This window comes from Numida meleagris, chromosome 7 (assembly GCF_002078875.1).
Source record: "Numida meleagris isolate 19003 breed g44 Domestic line chromosome 7, NumMel1.0, whole genome shotgun sequence".
NCBI lineage: Eukaryota > Metazoa > Chordata > Aves > Galliformes > Numididae > Numida > Numida meleagris.
The window spans coordinates 3,820,028-3,838,007 of NC_034415.1; the positions used below are offsets into that span (position 1 = coordinate 3,820,028).

At 37.2% G+C, this 17,980-nt stretch overlaps 1 protein-coding gene across 3 annotated transcripts; it reads left to right on the forward strand.

The window, feature by feature from the left end:
* UCHL5 (ubiquitin C-terminal hydrolase L5) lies at positions 99-17,620 on the forward strand. Of its 3 annotated transcripts, XM_021405245.1 has the most exons (11): positions 99-322; positions 886-949; positions 1,658-1,763; positions 9,407-9,532; positions 9,617-9,678; positions 9,777-9,907; positions 11,537-11,600; positions 12,726-12,828; positions 13,251-13,364; positions 15,066-15,164; positions 16,999-17,620. In XM_021405245.1, exons 1-11 carry the CDS (start codon positions 241-243, stop codon positions 17,041-17,043), a joined length of 996 nt encoding a protein of 331 aa, XP_021260920.1. In that variant the 5' UTR covers positions 99-240; the 3' UTR covers positions 17,044-17,620. The 3 variants fall into 3 exon arrangements, with proteins under 3 accessions (XP_021260920.1, XP_021260922.1, XP_021260921.1); XM_021405247.1 differs by lacking the exons at positions 99-322; positions 886-949 and adding an exon at positions 4,941-5,024 and having other exon boundaries at positions 1,652-1,763; XM_021405246.1 differs by lacking the exons at positions 99-322; positions 886-949; positions 1,658-1,763 and adding an exon at positions 5,590-5,725.

Consider the following 17,980-nt stretch of genomic DNA (forward strand, 5'->3'; position numbering starts at 1 on the left):
GTGCCCGGATGGAGCCGGAAGCACTTATCTCCCGCCGCGGCTCCGCCCCGGAAGTGATTTCTGCTGCCGCCCCGGAACTGCTCACCGCATTCGCTTCCTGCGCCCGCCCTGCCTCACCATAGAGATGCGAGGTGCGGCGTGGGCCGCGGGGTCTGCCGGGAAGGGAGCGGCGTGTTTCGGCCTTGCGGCGTGACCGACCGGCGGTACCTACAGCCTGAGGGGAGTGCGCAGGCCGCCGCCATGGCGGGAGGCAGCAGCGCCGGGGAGTGGTGCCTCATGGAGAGCGACCCGGGTGTCTTCACGGAACTCATCAAGGGCTTCGGTGAGAGACCGGGGCCGGGGTGTTGCAGTACCCGGGGGCGTTGCGAGGCCTGCGGTCCGGACGCTCGCCCTGCGGGCTCTATAGCGAGCGGGCCCCGCTGCAGGGCCGCCACGTCTCTGCCTCTGGCAGCGTTCGTAGGGAGTAGGCTGTATGTATGGGTTGCGTGCCCGGCGGGGCGGGCTTGGGGCCTGCGGGAAGGGCGTCTGGGGAGCGGGCTGAGCAGCGTGACCGCACTGCTGGGTGACCTGCGAGGGGCTGCTTTTGGAACGTTGAGTTTTACACTGACTTGCATTTACTGTGTTTGGCAGTACTGCGGTTTCACAGCTGTATCAACAGATACGATCTAGGCGAGATATTGGCGAAAGAAGTAACATGAGTTGGTACCGTGTAACGATGATTCACAACTTTCTATTGCACAGAACCTAGTCACATTTCTCTCTTGTGTTTGTATTTAACTAATAGGTTAATCTCCCATTTATTGTTTTTATTGGTTATGCCCCTGTTAAATGCAATACCTAAAGAAAGCTGTAAAGCTGTCTTTTTTTTTTTTTTTTTTTGTCTAGGCTGTAGAGGAGCACAAGTTGAAGAAATATGGAGTTTAGAACCGGAAAACTTTGAAAAATTGAAGTGAGGAACATTCCTTTCTAAACTTGTCTTTATTTATGTTTGTGTGAACTTCTGAAAGAAGTTTGTCCTAAGCTTAGGTGGTGGTTGTTCAGTTTCCACTGAATTACACTGGGGTTTTGATTTAACCAAGTGCTTTGTAATTAAATAACTTTTTATTAATGCCTTGAGACATTAACTAGCTTTTCTGTTCATGAGTAGCGATGATAATAGTGGCTAGAACATGAGAAGAGTTTTCTTACAATTTTGGCATTGGTTTGCGTTACATCCTTTGAGGAGTTCTTCTTTTCTTGAATGCTTTATGCATAAAAGGAGTACCAAAACTTTCATTCCATTTCTTGTGTGATTGATAAATAACTATCAAAATATTTCCCAGTTACTAACAGTTTGAAAAGGGTGTTTTGCAACTACTACCATGTCAGGACCAGTTTTTCTGGTCACTGTATTACTAAATGCAAATTCAGATTGGAATAGCTTAGCTTACGTGGAAAGAAGCCTTAAGTATGTTCTCGCTAATTAAAAGACTAGCTGAAAATTGCAGTGCAAGCTCCCTGTGTTTAGAAATAAATAATGAACAGAATTACTGTAACAGCATACAGTTAAATTATCATAGATGTTTCTGGCTGTGGTATTTTTCCTTAACAACAAACAAAATAGATGTGTTGTTTTGTTTATTTGTTTGTTTTTTTTCCTATGAATTTGGTATTTTAGGCCAGTACATGGGCTGATATTCCTCTTCAAGTGGCAGCCAGGAGAGGAACCAGCGGGTTCTGTTGTTCAAGATTCCAGACTGGATACAATATTTTTTGCTAAACAGGTACAGCAAGTTTGGTATTTTTGTTAGACATGTCATGAAACAGAGCACTTAATGTGGAAAGATAAACCAGCTTTTTGTTAAAATGTACACAGAAACTAACACTTTACTAAGTGAAGCAACTTTAACAAATTCTGTGAGACAAGATACTATGTTAGATGGTTAGCAAAGCAAATCTGATTGATCTGTCTAGGCAGACAAAGATATCATCAGGTATTGAAAAGTAAACCTCTTATTTATTTGCCAGCCCCCTCCTATAAGAAGTAAGTGATCTGTACCACGAAGAATTACTTAGTTTTCAGCAGAAGAAACAATTTTTGTTGTTTTATTTTTGGTTTGTTGTTTTTTTCTTTGAAACCACTTTCAACAAATCATAAGAAGAAATGTTTGTCTCTCATGTTTCTCAAATGCAGTTAGGTCAGTATGACTCTAGGATAACACCTTAGGGCTTTTTAGACCATTTTGTTCTGTACACTTTAAGTCTGAAGTATTTAAATCAGAAAGTTTAAATTGAGTTACAGGAAAAATAAGTGCTTTCTGTTTGTGTAAAGAAATCTCCACGTGCTGCTAACTGAAAGTAGAAGTGTGAAAAACAACAGAACCAATATCTGTAGCTCCTTGGCTACTCTGTACCTGTACTTCTGTTAGGCAGGTAATTGTCTTCTATTAGTTTTTGTTATAATCCTCCTGCCTAAGTGTTTTATGCTTTGTTCCTTGGTCTATTCTAATACGATTTTATTTATATATGTAGTTGTTCCCCTGCTGCACCTCATGAGTCCTGCTGAGCAGCATCCATCGTTCTTAGGACACAACAATCAGCATTAGTTTACCTTTGTCTTTATGGTTTTGTTGGTGTCATAGGCACTGTTTTAGGTTATGCTTTCTGAGTAATTAAACACTGTTAGAGATCAATAGCCTATAGCTATAGAGTAGCCTTATTGCAAACAAGCTCAGCAAAAACCCTCGATGCAGCTCTCAAAGTGTAGTTATTTGGCAGGAAGAAATGACTGACGTGAATCTAGAGAGGTTTGTTTTTTCTTGGGTTAGAGCAACTTTATCATCGTTCAAGATATTTTGTCTTTTTTTTCCTGAGTGGATGGCTTCTGAAAAGTTTCCAGGCATTTGTTTGCTCAGCTTTGTCTGCTTCCCCCCCGACACTTCTCCTTTTGAATCATGGCGCTATTTAAAAGCCAGAGGCTAATAAGGGCCTTGAGCTGTAATTTGGCATTGCAGAATATACGTCAGAAAATCAGGATAAAATTAGACTTGGTAACAAAAGCATGAAAAATAATAAAGGCAAACAGTGAAAAGCTTTGTCTTCTAGCATTCTTAGAAACATTTGTATTTTACTTTTTTATTAAACCTTAAAATGTTAAAACTTCTTGTGAGTGTGAAGGAACTTTCTACATCTTCCTTCCTCCTGCACTCCTAGAACCTGCTGTTCTTTAAGGTAGATGTGCTGGTGTGAATCATTAAGCAATTTCCAGATGTGTTTCCTATTTTATAGTAGTAATGCCTTGATGTGCCATTGGATGGCATAGATCACACATTTCAAAAGCAATTTCTGAAGGATTTTTTTGTGATGTTTTAGTTTCATCTGTTAGTCAAGTGCACTTGGTTAGCAAGCTTGGAACATTTCTTGTTGGTGGATATATGCTTGTGTTTCACATCAGTTCAGTTTTGCTTGGACTTTGGTGTCGTGACTGAGCAGTCTGTGAAAAAGTTGCAAAGAACTGAGAACTAAAAGTAAGAGATAAATGAAAGAAATTTGTGTCTGTATTTTGGCAGGGCTTTGTAATAGCTGTTTAGCTCTGATGACTTTAACTAAGGCTGATTGCCTCCAAAGTGAGAGTTCCAACTCGATGATCCGTGTTTTGACAATTTCTAGTGTTTTGTCAAGCAAATAGTTGGTGATTTACTGTTGATTAGAATATAGGATGTCTTTGTCTTGCAATCTTGCTAATCTTGCAATAGCTGCATGATTCTCTTCATCTCTTGCAATGGCTTGGATGTTCATTGAACTTCCATGGGCCAGTTCATCTCATCAGCAAGCAGTTCTCTGTAAAGTTTGTGTATTTTTTCTGGTTTAATCTCCTGCCACATTGTGAGATGCATTTGATCAGTGAGCCTGTACAGGCCAAAGCTGGTAAAAGGTAAGTAGTGGTAACAGGGGTGACTTTGTGTTAGTGATGATATTACTGTATTTCTTGAAACCGTAGTCAGTAAATCTTGCTGAGTCATCCAGGAGCAGGAAAGGAAGATCAGCATGAATATTAAATATTCCCATTGTAAAATGTTCAGCTATCATTCAGCGGGGTTTATGTCACTTCTCGATTTCCCTATAAACCTTTAAGGCCAATTGTGTGGTGGCTTTGAGGAGGGGAGGTATCTTTCAATTTTTTTGATAAGTGGTATTTTTAACATCTGAGAAGAATTGATGAATAAAATAACTATGTTCATTTGTGGGATGGAAGGCCAGAACCCCAGATGTCTGTTTTGATTTAGCAAAGATTTTTGTCTTTCAAGATTGTTGGTCCGTTCATCTGTATCTCAAAACTGAAATGGCACTGAAGCACTTAAAATCTCAGGAAGCCTGTTTGATGCTTTTTTTTTTCCTTTCCCCTCCTCTTACATACGTTTCTTTTAAATGTTAGCATCTAAAGAGATCTGATATAAGCCATTTTACTGCGGAGAAGTTCAAAAGTGAAATTCTGAGTTATTTATGAGCAAGACTAAGCAGCTGCTAATGCATAACAGCAATTTAGTATGGAAAATAAATGATGATGTTATCAGCAGCATAGCTCCATTGCACTTCAGTGTTAATTGAAGATTACATTTCTGTAATTGTTTCATTTTGGGGGAGAAAACTTTAGGTATGAAATGCTACAAACCCTTACACTGTTTTCAGCAAAAAAAAAAAAAAGCTTACCAATTGCATTAAGAAACAATTTTTATAAGAAGCTTTTACATGCTTATGGTTTGGTCGTACCCACTTTCGTAACAATATAGTCTCTGAATTATAAATGATGACATTGTCTGACATTAAATCATGAGTATGTTGGGAGGGAGGAGTTGAATTTTTAAGTCTGTCAAATCTGCATGCTTATTAAAGGGTTTTTTTTTTTTACTGGTCAGTTTTATGCACACTCATCTTAAGTTTGGCCTCCCTGTTATGCCTAGGTATGATTTGGTCCTCTGTTTGAGGGCAGAGAACTCTGGATGATCTTACATACCCTTTGAGCTAGGATACGTAGGCACAATGAGGTGAGTTAAGGATCCAATTTCAGCCTTAACTCTGAATTTCCTGATTTCTGTGTTGCTTAAGTAGGCCCTTGCCTTATATTTACGTGCAGTGGTTATGTGATTGTGCCATTCAGTGTATTCAGCTGTTGTCAGCACTATTTTGGATAGCAGATTTCTGTGCTAATCACTGTGGAAGTGAAAGCATCTTTTAACAGAAGAGAAGGCCACTGCTGTAGACTTCTTTACTAAGATTTTTTATTATTCTAATAACCCCTTCCGATCTTCTTACTGAAATATTGGTATAATGCCTTTGTTTTGCGCAGTGTATTTATTTTATGCTGTACAGTGATGGTAGAACATTACAGTTTTGATGGTATAACAATAAATTGGTCAGAGAGGAAATCTGCACCTGCAGAGGCAGGATCCTGTTAATGACACTGTTAACTACAAATCAAAGTTTTCTTATTATCTTTGTGCCACTAATTGGAGCATGTTATGTGTGCTTGTCATGGCCTGAACCATTGATTGAGCACCTGGGGAAAAGACCTGCTCAGCCTTGGGAGCACAGGTGAAGGCAATTCACTGTGTGACCAGAAGGGGTGGAGCCTGGCTCCACCTCTCTTAGGCCTCATTTAAGGGCTGACTGCCACGGAGGAAGGATCTTTTTCTGGAGATCTCTCATCTGTGGAGTTTCCCCTGTGAACCTAAATCCTTGGAGACGGGTGAGCGATCTTTTTCTTTCCTTTCCTTTATAACACCTTTCTATCGCGCAGGTCCTTCTGTTGTTACATCTCTGCTATGACACCTTTCCGTTGTGTTGGTCTTTCTGATTGTCATAGTGCTATTTTATTTTTTTTAAGTGCTTTCAATGCTTCAGTTGACTTCAAACTCAATTTTTTTGTTCTTTGATATTATCACTTTTGGTAATGTTAAAATAGACCAAATATCTGTGTTAAGGCTGAACTTGAGATTGCAGCTAACATCATAAGAGGTGAACTTGCACCGTACCTGATCAAAATCAGAAAAAGATTTTCCATAATGGGATATAACTATGGGAAGAACATATATATATTTTTTTATTCCAAAAGATGACTTAATATAGTTAAATAGTGGTCTTAAACAAGAATAAGTTTCATAACTTGGTCCTAATGATGGATTTTTTTATACTGGGCTTTGTCAAACCTATTGTTTTGTAATGTTGTACTTCTTTCTAAGTGAAGTCTTGAAATCTGCTAGTCATATTTCCATTTACAGCACAAGGCTGTTTTTGGGTGTTGTCATTTTGTTTGTTTGTTTTAGCGATGGTCCAACACCTGGTTGGAATTTGAGATCTTAAAGTAGTGCAACCTTAAGCTGACCCAGAAGCTTAAATGGTTTTTAGGTAAAGGTGTCTGCTTATGAAGTTTTGAGTCATTGATGAAAGAGTGTAACAAAGTAATATGTTCAGGTTCTTGCCATGATTTGTTGTTAGCTAAGCTTTGCTGGGTGATATTGGATTGCAATCTGGCTTCACGTTTCACTAAGTATGTAGGTATTGGTGGGGGTGTTTTGGGTTTTTTTTCTTACAATATTAAACGTGACTGATAGCTTCACTAGCAGAAATCTTTCAAAAATGGGTGTCTGCTTTAAGTTGGAATCCTGAATATTGATGATTTAAATAACCTTTCTGGGACTTCCTGGATAGAAATATACAGTCACGTGTTGGGATTTCTGGGCATACACAGAAAATTCTAAAAATTAGGCTGAAAATCTTTCTGTGACAAACTGCGTATCTGTCATGCAGTCTAAAAAAAATTAGAAAATAGTTTCAGTGTATGCTGAGATGCTGTAAGTCACAGAAATACATTGAGAATTAAGGTAGATGGGTATCCTGACCATTTCTCCCTAGAAGTGTGTGCAGTGTGAGTGTGTAGCAGTGTTGGCCTGGCTGTGTGCACTGATAGAATGCTGTGCTGTAACAAGCCTTGCACTTGTCTACCTTAGGTACTAAAATCACCTTTTCCTTCCACCATAGTACTTTTCTCTCTCATGTCACCTATGTCCTGGAATGTCACAGAATCACAGAATTGCAGGGGATGGAAAGGACCTCAAGAGAGATCGAGTCCTACCCCCTGAAAGTGTTGTCCTTTTATGTCCACCTGCACCACCACCTGATTCACCTACAGAAATCTTCCTGCTGCTTTTTCTTTCTGCCTTGCAGATCTGAAGAGTGTTTGTAGTTCTGTAATATGTTTCTATTTGATTAGCACTGGTCTAAGATCTGCATTTGTGTTGTTTTTGTAGCAGTACGACAGGCTAGTTTAACTTAGTTCTTGTATACTTAAGCAGACTACCTCATCAAGTAGTTGGAATACAGAGTATGTTTATGCTGAAAGGCAGGTATTGAATGAGGCCACTAATCCATGCTGAGCTAATTTTGCTGTTATTCCAAGCTCCTTTATCCAGCTGATCCAGTTTCTGAGCTGATCTGCCTCTAGACTCAAAACCTCTCTTACTTTCCTTTCCCTTTCTGCATTCACTGTTGAGTTAGTGGTTTGTCAGAGCAACTGATCGTTCCATCTTGACTTTTCAGTAAGGATTATCATATAGTGCATTCTTTGCCTTTAGTGTCCTTTATTAGATACCATTCTACAGCTGAAGTTAGCTGTAATCTCCCTTCATTCTAAAGCATGGTCTTTACCATAGGGGTCACTACTGTCCTCTCTACCTTTTCTACCTTTCTCTGTCAGCTTAGTTTATACCATGCTTATGCCACTGCTTTGGATTAGTGCTCTGTAATGCAATGGGGATCTTTGATGCTTTGATCCTGAAGTGCTGCAGCTGTATCTGATACCACTTCCTAGTCTTACGGTATATAACTGTTAGTTCTTGGTATTCTTTCCCATGTTATAGTAGTAATTCTTTGGAATTATGTTATTCTGTTAATCTCTTATTTAATTTTGTTCTGTTCCTGTTCATTGCTTCACTGCCTTAGATTGATATCTCCTCGATGCACAATTATTGTATAATTGTGTGAAATCCAGTCATTAGCTTGCATGCCTGCAGTCTATTTAAGTTGTTTTCAGTTGCTGTAATCTATTCTGACTCCCTTGGCTATAACTGAAGGCAACCAGGTTTTCCTTAAACTAGGAAGTGTTTTGTTATTACTTCATAATCTGTGCTATAGAGATGTAATCTGAGTACCGTCAAGATTATTTAATACGGCTTATAGCATTAACATAGTTGGATTTCTTTGAAGATAAAAACAAGTGATGCCTCTGAGGCAGTTTTTGGAGTAGAAATGGCAATGCAAAGGACAGTTGTCTCTGACAGAAAGGCAAACACGTGGCCTGATCTATTCTGCCTGCTTTTGACATCTGTACTACAACTGTTTGCAATCAGTGAGAAGAATTTGATGGTTTTGATTGTGAGGGGAAGTTTCCTTTTTCCTCCTTTCTTGTTGGAAGTGGTTTCACGTTCACAGCCCTGAACTGATTTTTGTATTTTTTACACAAAATCAACATCCTTTCTGCCAGTCCTAATGTTTGCTATCTTCAATTGCAAAATAGATTTCTGGCTGAAAATAAATTACTTGTCCTAGCCTGTAGCTCCCTGAGGAAAGAACTGCTGAGATGATGTCTTGTGTCATAGCCTCATAACTTTATTGTATCATAGTCTTCTTTATATTTTTATATATTGTATTTTAATGAGGATATTATTTAACAAAAACACATTAAAGGCATTGCTGAAATGTGAAGAGTTTTGTATTTTCTAACAGTGGAATATTAAAGACAAATTTAAGAAGCAGTTACACAGAGTGGTAACTTTGTTAGGTTCAGAAGGATAGATGTATTGCAAATTTGCAAGGGAAAAATCTGAATTTTCTAATGGCTCTTTATTCAGCAAAACAGTCTTTAAAATATAATTTTTATTTCTTGAAACACCTGTAAGTTTTATTAGTTTATCCATTGGATATTTGATATGTTTTATCCTGCATGACTTAAAAAAAAAAAAATTAGATCGTGTTATGCTTTATTAACCCCACATGAGTATTTTTGGGGGCTCCTAAGTCTTCTGGGAATTGCAGTTGCTCGAAAGAAACTCTATCTTGAGAGGATGACTTTTTTTAAAGATATAAATACGATATAGTTTGAGCAGTTTCCTCTGGGTGGTATTTTAGTGAAATGACCACTAAAGTCAGATTGGTTATTTGGTTTATGTCCTTTTATCCTTTAATGAAGGACAAAAAGTAGTGAGTTAACAGAATGACAGTCTCTAAGCAGAGTGTGTGAAATACTAGTTAAATCAGTGAATAGTATACAACAGCCACTCAGTATTCATTTTAATCAGAACTGTTACCTAATATGAATTACGCTTTTGTCACTGGTACTGAGTGAATTATCAATTCTTGCCCTTTTTTCTAGGTGATAAATAATGCTTGTGCTACTCAAGCCATAGTAAGCGTGTTATTAAATTGCGCTCATCAAGATATCCGTCTAGGAGAGACTTTGTCAGAATTTAAAGAATTTTCACAGAGTTTTGATGCTGCGGTGAGTGCCTGTTACTTCCTGCATTTTAAATATTAGTGCTTTATATATGTTGGCTTACAATTCAATTTTCTTACTCCATTTCAGATGAAAGGCTTGGCATTAAGCAACTCAGAAGTGATTCGACAAGTCCACAACAGTTTTGCCAGGTAGCAGGTGTTTTACATGTTTTCCAGCTAGGAAGAATTCATGCAAATTCCCTTTCATCCGGTTTATTTATTTATTTATTTGTACGTCTTCTTTGCAGACAACAGATGTTTGAATTTGATGCAAAGTCTTCAGCAAAAGAGGAAGATGCGTTTCACTTTGTGAGCTATGTTCCTGTTAATGGACGGCTGTATGAACTAGATGGATTAAGGGAAGGACCTATTGATTTAGGTAGTATCTTGTTTCCTGAACATCCTTCATTTTAACAATAACTTGTTGAAGCAAGCTGGTTATGCGCTGTTTAAAGATTAACTTTTAGGTTTTCCTTAATATTCAATTAAGGCACATACTTCTTTCCAACTATTTATATTGGTTTATTTTTGTTGATCTGAAAACCCGTTTTTCCTCCTGCTTTCTCTCCCTATGTAAGGAAGTAGGTTGTTCTCAGCAATGTCTCTTCAAAACAACACAACCGTGAAAACTATGTAATCTTTTTGTCCTTCCTTACTGGTTCTGTGCAGTCACTTGCAGTATTTTTTCTGCAACATTGTATTTTGTTTGTGATACTGTCACCCGAGGTAACAATTCCCATGTCATGTTTTCAAGGCTGTTTTTTTCCCCCCAGGTTAATTACAGACTATCTCTATTATTTTTGTGGGAATTCGTATACAGATGTATGTAGCTGACCCCATATACTTATTGTATGTCAGGCAGCTGATGCTTACACAGTGCCCTTTTTTCCCATGTGTAGCAAGTAATTTCCAAAAGATAATAACGAATAGCTAGTTTTAGCTTAGTGTCAGAGCTTTGCTCTCTGTGAGAGTTCCTGTTTCATATCTTGTATCTTTCTTAATCTCTGGTATGTGTAATGTGTTCCATCTTGAAAAGCTCTACAGTACCAATCAGGTTTTGCACTTTCATTAGTGTCCGCTATAATCTCAGTGTTCCATACTCTGTTTCCAGTGTCTTTTCTCAGTGTACTTGACAACTGTATTTACATTTAGGCTGAGTAATGGCTTTCTGCTAAATCACGCTTTTAGTCTGACTGTAGAATACAATCTGCAGAACTACCAGTAGCATGATAATACGAGTCTTCTGTTTTAAGGTCTTGAAATTGGTAGAAAGACACATTAGCAATTTATGAAATTACCTTTACTTAGCTTCCTGTTTCTCTTAAAACCAAGGTAACAAACATATGCACTCTATTTTTCTTTTCTGTTGACTTTTTAACTTTGTTTTCCATAAACATTGTGTTAACTCTTATTATGCCTAAATGGAATGCCTACAGCTACTCTTATTTTTTTTTCTTTTGCTGTTCTCTTTCATTTTCTTTAGAAGAACTGGTTACATCTGTAGACCTAGTGAAGAAGCAAATTTTGTATTGGAATATCATTATTTGGGAGGAATTCTCTTTTCCATCTCGAAGCTCTCACACTTTGAATTATACACATGAGTGCTTATTAAGGAACTGATATGCTGCACTCTTCCTCTGAGGAATTCATCTATTTAATTGATTTCCAACCAGTTTAAAAAAAAAAACAAACAAACTCTGGCCTTTATTCTGTAATGGTTTGCATTCTCATTTAAATGAGAATTTTCTTTTTTTTTCCTAGTTCTCTGCATAATAAATGTTAGGAGTTTTTGCCCTTAAAGTTTAGTTTTGGTTGCTTTGGCCAGTGAAGTATCTAAATCCAGTTCTTAAAGTCATCCATCTCTTAAAGAAATCATCTGACTGCAGTTACCTAGGAAAAGCTTGTTACACATTCTGTCTGAAGCTGGTGCATAAGCTTGAGTTATGCTACTACTGAATTTGCAATAAACTTTTGAGAAGTCATCTTCTTTTAATTTGTTTTTTTCTAGGTTCATGCAATCAAGATGACTGGATAAGTGCTGTGCGGCCTGTCATAGAGAAACGGATACAAAAGTAAATGATTGTGGTGCTTCTAAAATAGAACTCCTTATATATGTAAAAAGAAAAAAATCTTTATTCTTCATTTCCTTCAATTAAAGGCTTTGAGCTGAATTTCTAAGGAATGAAGCTTTGCATCCTTTTATGTGTGTATTGCTGTGTGCCCTCAGAGCCTCTTACCCAACATGAGCCAAATGTAATTAATAGCTGAGTCTCAAATACACGGTGTTCCAGTGTGATTAATCAGAAGTAGGCATCTGTAGTGAAGAGAGATGCTGCTAGTACTCTGTAAAAAGTAAGAGCAAGATTGAATGTGTTAGATAGCTCTGGGTCTTTGCAAGTGAAAACTCAGTGCCATTACCGTGAATAATGTTGGGTTGTGCACTTGTAATTCAAAATACCAGATAATAAATACATCCATACAGCTGGTATTAGTAGGAAATTAACTTTAGGTATGTGGCTTGCTGTGGAAATTTCATCTAGAAGAATTTATCTGGAACTTCTTCAGCTTCACATCTCTGACCCCAAGGTGCAGCAGCACTGAACTTGTTGGAATCAATTCAATGCCATTTTTAGAAAGTAATTTTCAAAGTCTTCTGCTTGATGACTTTCATTTGATATGCAAAATGTAACTGCCAAGTCACATTTGAGACTTTATACTCTTCAGGGGCTGCTAATCTTTCTGCTGAATGTATTTTTTGCATCCTATGAGCAAATCTCCAATGTTTTATAGCAAGTAATGGTAATGAGAAAGTGTAACTGTTGCATGCAGCATTCTCATGCAATTTTTCTTGTCAGCCATACCCTGACCATTTTTATTGTTTTTTTTGTTTGTTTCCTTTCCTCTGCTTTCCCCTTTGGATTATAGCTTCAGATACCTATTTCTTGTGACAGCAGACAGGAATAGTAGTATCTTGGGAGAATAGATTATTAGGAATTACAGTTTGGATGGTGCAAATCTGAGATTTTATTTCATGCCAGAATTGCATCTGTAGCATAGCTTGATTTAATACAACTCTGTGTGTTCCCCTGATACTCCAAAAATGTATTCCCTTACAGTGGAAGAAAATCCTGAAGGTGACTTTTGAGTTTTTATGTAAAAAGTTGATTTTGAAAGCTTTTTTCTTGTTCATCTTACAGATACAGTGAAGGTGAGATAAGGTTTAATTTGATGGCTATTGTATCTGACAGAAAGATGATATATGAACAGAGAATTGCAGAACTACAGCGACAACTTTCAGAAGTAAGTCTATGGTATTTCAATTACTGGATTAGATCTGTGATAACAATTCCACGTCTTTATTATTCACCTCCTTTGTCCCTTGCTTCAAATGGAGCAGCAACTAAAAGGAGAAGGGAAGGATGACGACATCTGTCCAGTGCAGTGCCATGTGGAGATAACTGTTGTAGCTCTAGGTAGTTTTTTGAGTACTCATACAGGATGGCCACATCATTGTAGCTGTCTGTCCTGGCTAATAAGCTGTTACAATGAAACTATATTTTTTCCAAACAATAAAGCTAATCCACATAAAATTAACTGTAGAAATTTTGTAAATAAGTAAATTTGATTTTTTTCTGTAATGGGAATACTCAAAAAGCAAGACATTTTTTTTCTTTAAATAATAAAAAAAGTGCACTAACTCCACATTTTCTGTTTTGCGGAAGGAGGAACCTATGGATACAGATCAAAGCAGTAACATGTTAAGTTCTATACAGTCAGAAGTTGCAAAATATCAGATGTTAATCGAAGAAGAGAACCAAAAATTAAAAAGATACAAGGTATGTTGCCTTTCCTTTTTTGATCCAAATATGGGAAATATGGCAAGGAAAAGCCAACGGTTATGTCTGTGGGAGGCTGTTGAAATTAATCTGCAGGAACTTGGGTATTAGAAATGTAACCTGTTACATCTCTTTATGTAAGTTCCCATGCCATTCCTGAATTTACAGATTGCTTATCAGCTTGCTTCCTTTTAGTGTAAGGCTTGCAAGTTAATTTGTCATTCTCTGTATTTCACTTCTTTGCCACCTTTTTGTATCTTTCTCAGTTAAAAACATTCCTTCTAAGCACAGTGAATTCTCGCATTCCTACAAAGAAGTGGTTCTGTGTGCCTGCAGTAGGCTGGTCAGCCTGCTACAGCTGGAGTCCCTAATCTCTTCATTGTATGTGAAACTGGCCTTTTAGTAGATTTCTTTTTTCATTTTTACCAGTAGGAAATTCATGTGGTCTTATTTTTCTATAAAGCTTTCATACAAGCTTTTCCAGCTATCATTGTCATCAATGTTCCATATTTATTATGGCAAGTCAGGAAGTCTCTGAACTTCGTACAGAGAGTCCTTCTGTGTTTGCCCATATATCTACTGATCTGACGTGTAGGTACTGTATTCAGTGAAGAAGCTCTTCTAGGGTATTTTAGTTGTTGTTCTGTTACAGTTTACCTGCTTTTTCTTAAGCAGATAGCAGTTAAGGAGCCACTGACATGTTGTGCGTGACCTTAAATGAGTATTTTATTCAAGTGCACTGAAAGCATATCATCCTTTAAGAAGGCACACTACATTAATGAAAATTAGGTCTGGGAAGGCTTCTCTGAGGTCATCCCTTGTAACTTTTTGATGATTCTGTAATACTTCTCAAGGAATGTTTTGAGAAGAAATAAAACTAAATACTGGATAACCAGATGGTTTTTTACACTGTTCTTGTTAAGGGTAATTTCAAATCGATCTCTACTGTATTTGTGCTAATTTCCTCTTCAGTGTTGTAATCTAGAGTAGTGTCGCTGTGTTCTATTCCATAGCATCAAGATACAGTTCAAGAAACTCTACTAAAGTAATCAAAAACATATCACATGCTTCACCAGGCATGAGTGTGAGCAAAAAAAAAAAGTGAATCTAGGAGGTCAAAAAATGCTTGAACTTTGTATTGTGTGTTGAAATATTATGGAAACTACATAGAAGTCAGCTTTTTTCTTTAAGTTATCCACTGTGTGTCTTTGGAGATTATTCCTTTCAGTTAAACAGAATATTCTGCCTTTCTTGAAAATTGAATCGTTGGAGAAGCTACAGAGTGCTCAGTATAATGAAAAGTTACTGTTTTTGCATTTCCAAAATATTTAAATGTTCATCTTAAGCTGTGGCCACCATTTCGCAAGGAAGTGTAAAACTGTACAAGACAAACCCCAGTTTAAATTGAGGGGGAGAAAAAATAGTGAAACTTCTAAATGACAGTACTTGTCAGCATTGCACTGACGTGTGTAATCACAGAAGATTCTTTGGCTAATATAACAAAAGACCTGAAGGAGAGTTTGTGCTTTATACAATAAATTCATCTGACCTTTATTTTTTCACTATGTGCTCAAAATTTTGTGGCTTAGACTTCAACTGGCTAAAACATAATCATAAACTCCAATGGAGTCTTCAGAAGAAAAGAGAAAATCCACTTTTACTGATATAATAATTCTGTTAATGTTCTGAATTTATTTTTAGATTGAAAACATTAGGAGAAAACATAACTACCTGCCTTTCATCATGGAATTATTAAAGACTCTAGCAGAACATCAACAGTTAATACCATTAGTAGAAAAAGTGAGTATTTCATAGCTGAATTATAAGAAACAATGTATTACTATAACTTTTCTTACAGTCTACTCGAATATGCGGTCAATTATATAGACATAGATTTTGTTTATTAAAACTGGCCAGGCTGGATGGGGCTTTGAGCAACCTAGTCTGGTGGGAAGTGTCCCTGCCTATAGCAGGGGGGTTGGAACTAGATGATCTTAAAGGTCCCTTCCAACCCAAACCATTGTGTTGTCTTGACAAACCTTGTTGAACTGAAAATTATTTAATGTCTACATGTACCAATGTATGTACAAGACTCCCTTTTGCTAATCTGAAGTCTGTTCTTTGACTGTTCTATGATGTATTTAGATGTCAACACTAGGTGGCAACCTTTGCACAAAATTCTGGTAATTTAGAGGGCTTGAAATTTTTCTCCTTGTTGTCTTTGTCCTGATATAGATTCACTGGCTCACTTGCTTTCTCCTTTATATAATATGTAGGTATTAGTGTTGATTTGTGTGATATTAGGATTTGTTGATATTAGGATTTAAGCGTGTTCATTGCAGTGTCAGTCACCTTGGCAAGGTTATTAAACATTATATATAGAAATATGGCTGTTAAAGTACTTGGCTTGGATTATAATTCAATCATAGTACCAGCCTGCATATCTACTTGTGCAGTAGACAATATTCCTAATTTTGAACTCTAATCAAAAAAGGTCTGTATGCTACTGTGCGGTGGGGGGGGGAAGGTAGGAGGGCTTCTCTGAGAGTAATGCCTCTGGTTTTATTATGTCGGCTCATAACATCAGAGGTGGATGCTGTGGTATAGCAGTAGAGGCTGAACCTTCCTGCCAGTGTTCTGCGGTATGTTGTTGCTGTGTAACAGATGGCAGCAGAAGAGCAGTCTGACACGATGTTGTTTGACATGGAAGCATGTGTGAAGCAAAGGTGTGTCACTGAATTCCTCCATGCAGAAAATATTGCACCCATTAACATTCAGCAATGCTTGTGAACATTTATAGAGACCAAACAGGATGTGAGAGCAGTGAGGCAGTAGGTGGTATGTTTCAGCAGTGGCAACAGTGGGTCACCTCTGCTGGTGCAGTTTTTTACAAGCACGAGTGAAAACGCATAGCTGATGGTGATGACTGTGTTGAAAAAGCATTTTATAGCTGAGAATTTGCTCTGTCAAATAGTGTTATTAGCTCTTTATATCTGTTGTAGTTTTCATGGAAATAAACAGGAGGCAGTACTTTCAGAACAACCTGTGCATTATGTGATGTGCACATTTATTTGACTTTTGAGGAGTACTTGTGTAGACTAGTAGCTTATAACATAGTAACTGGGGTTCTTAAATTAATGCTTTATATGTTACATTCCTTATCAATTGATACAGATTACTCAATCTTCAAATCTTGTTAGGAACTATTCGTTTTTATACACTGGTCTTTTGAATGATTTAAAAATAAGATCTTGGTTGCTTCAGACTTATTTGTGGTATTTGCTCTGTATTTGAATGTAATGTTTGCCTGCAATGTTAAATGTTTTCATTAGTAAGAGTTATTTTTAAGTTTAATGAGTGGAGGTATGAAGATTGAAGGTTAAATTATTTTTTAAAAAGTTATCTGACTTCACAGTTTCTTTTGTATTATATTTGTCTACATGTATTCTTAAATGGCAATTACTTATAAAATGCTATTACTAGTAAAACTGCAGTAGGATACTTATGAGGTGTCTGTACATTTAACACGTTTCTTTCTGCAGTGTTCTGTGTTGAAGGCTCAGTGCTATGAGTAGTCAGTCAAACATAGTGAAGGTATCATCAGAGTTTAACAGTGTCTCCCTTTGCTTTTTAGGCTAAAGAAAAACAGAATGCCAAGAAAGTTCAGGAGGCCAAGTGAAGACGACTTTGCAAAATGCATACAACTATATGCTTCTGAAACTATTTTCATGATAACAAATAAAACTTTTCATAAACGTTAACTTTTGTCCAGCGCACGTTTGAAAATTGTAACAGTCTGTCTTATGCTGTATGCACGGGTCTAGTTTTTTTTCCTTCCCTTGCATCTTGTGCATGTAGTTCTACTAAGTAATGTTTAGGTTCTATTGGTCAAATTCCTTATTTAAGTCTGGTTTCTGAAAGTCTGGAAAGTGGGCTTAAAAACACGCAAGGAAAACGTACCTATTTTGTCCCACATGAGTATACGATAACGATGCAAATGCCAGAATTTAAGTATAAGCATGAGCTTTCTTTGCTCATCCCTACTAACAGTTGTTCTGAGCTCATCCTTGTTATCCAGTTGTTTGGTGACATGCCCTGTGTCTTTGTTTTTATGAAGTCCATGTCTGATTTTTTACGAAGTTGAGAACTACAAGTTTAGCTGTAGAAACATTTGCGAAGACTGATGTATAATCTCAGAAGATCTGCATTGCTTTAGTAGAAAAGATAATAAATATTCCCATTTTTATTTTGGCAAACTTTCTTCCTGTGGTATTTTTATTATTGGATATGATAACTGAGATACATATTGAAGGTCATCAGCCTTGTGACTGCTGAGTATCCTCGCTGAAATTTTGTTTATGATATTGTTTTGGGGAGTTAGTATTGGATATATTCTAGTGCTCTTGTATGGTATTTCTTTAAAACAATACTTCTTAACTCACCTTAGGAGGTGAAAGGAAATTCAATTGTCAGAGAAAAGTTATAGTGTAAGAAAAAACGAGTTAAAAAGGTTCTTGTTTGTAACATTGGAATAGAAGATACTTGACCTGTCTTCATGGACCAAAGGGAGTGCGAAGGCCACTACTTTCTTAGCACTACTCAGCTGCAACTAGCAA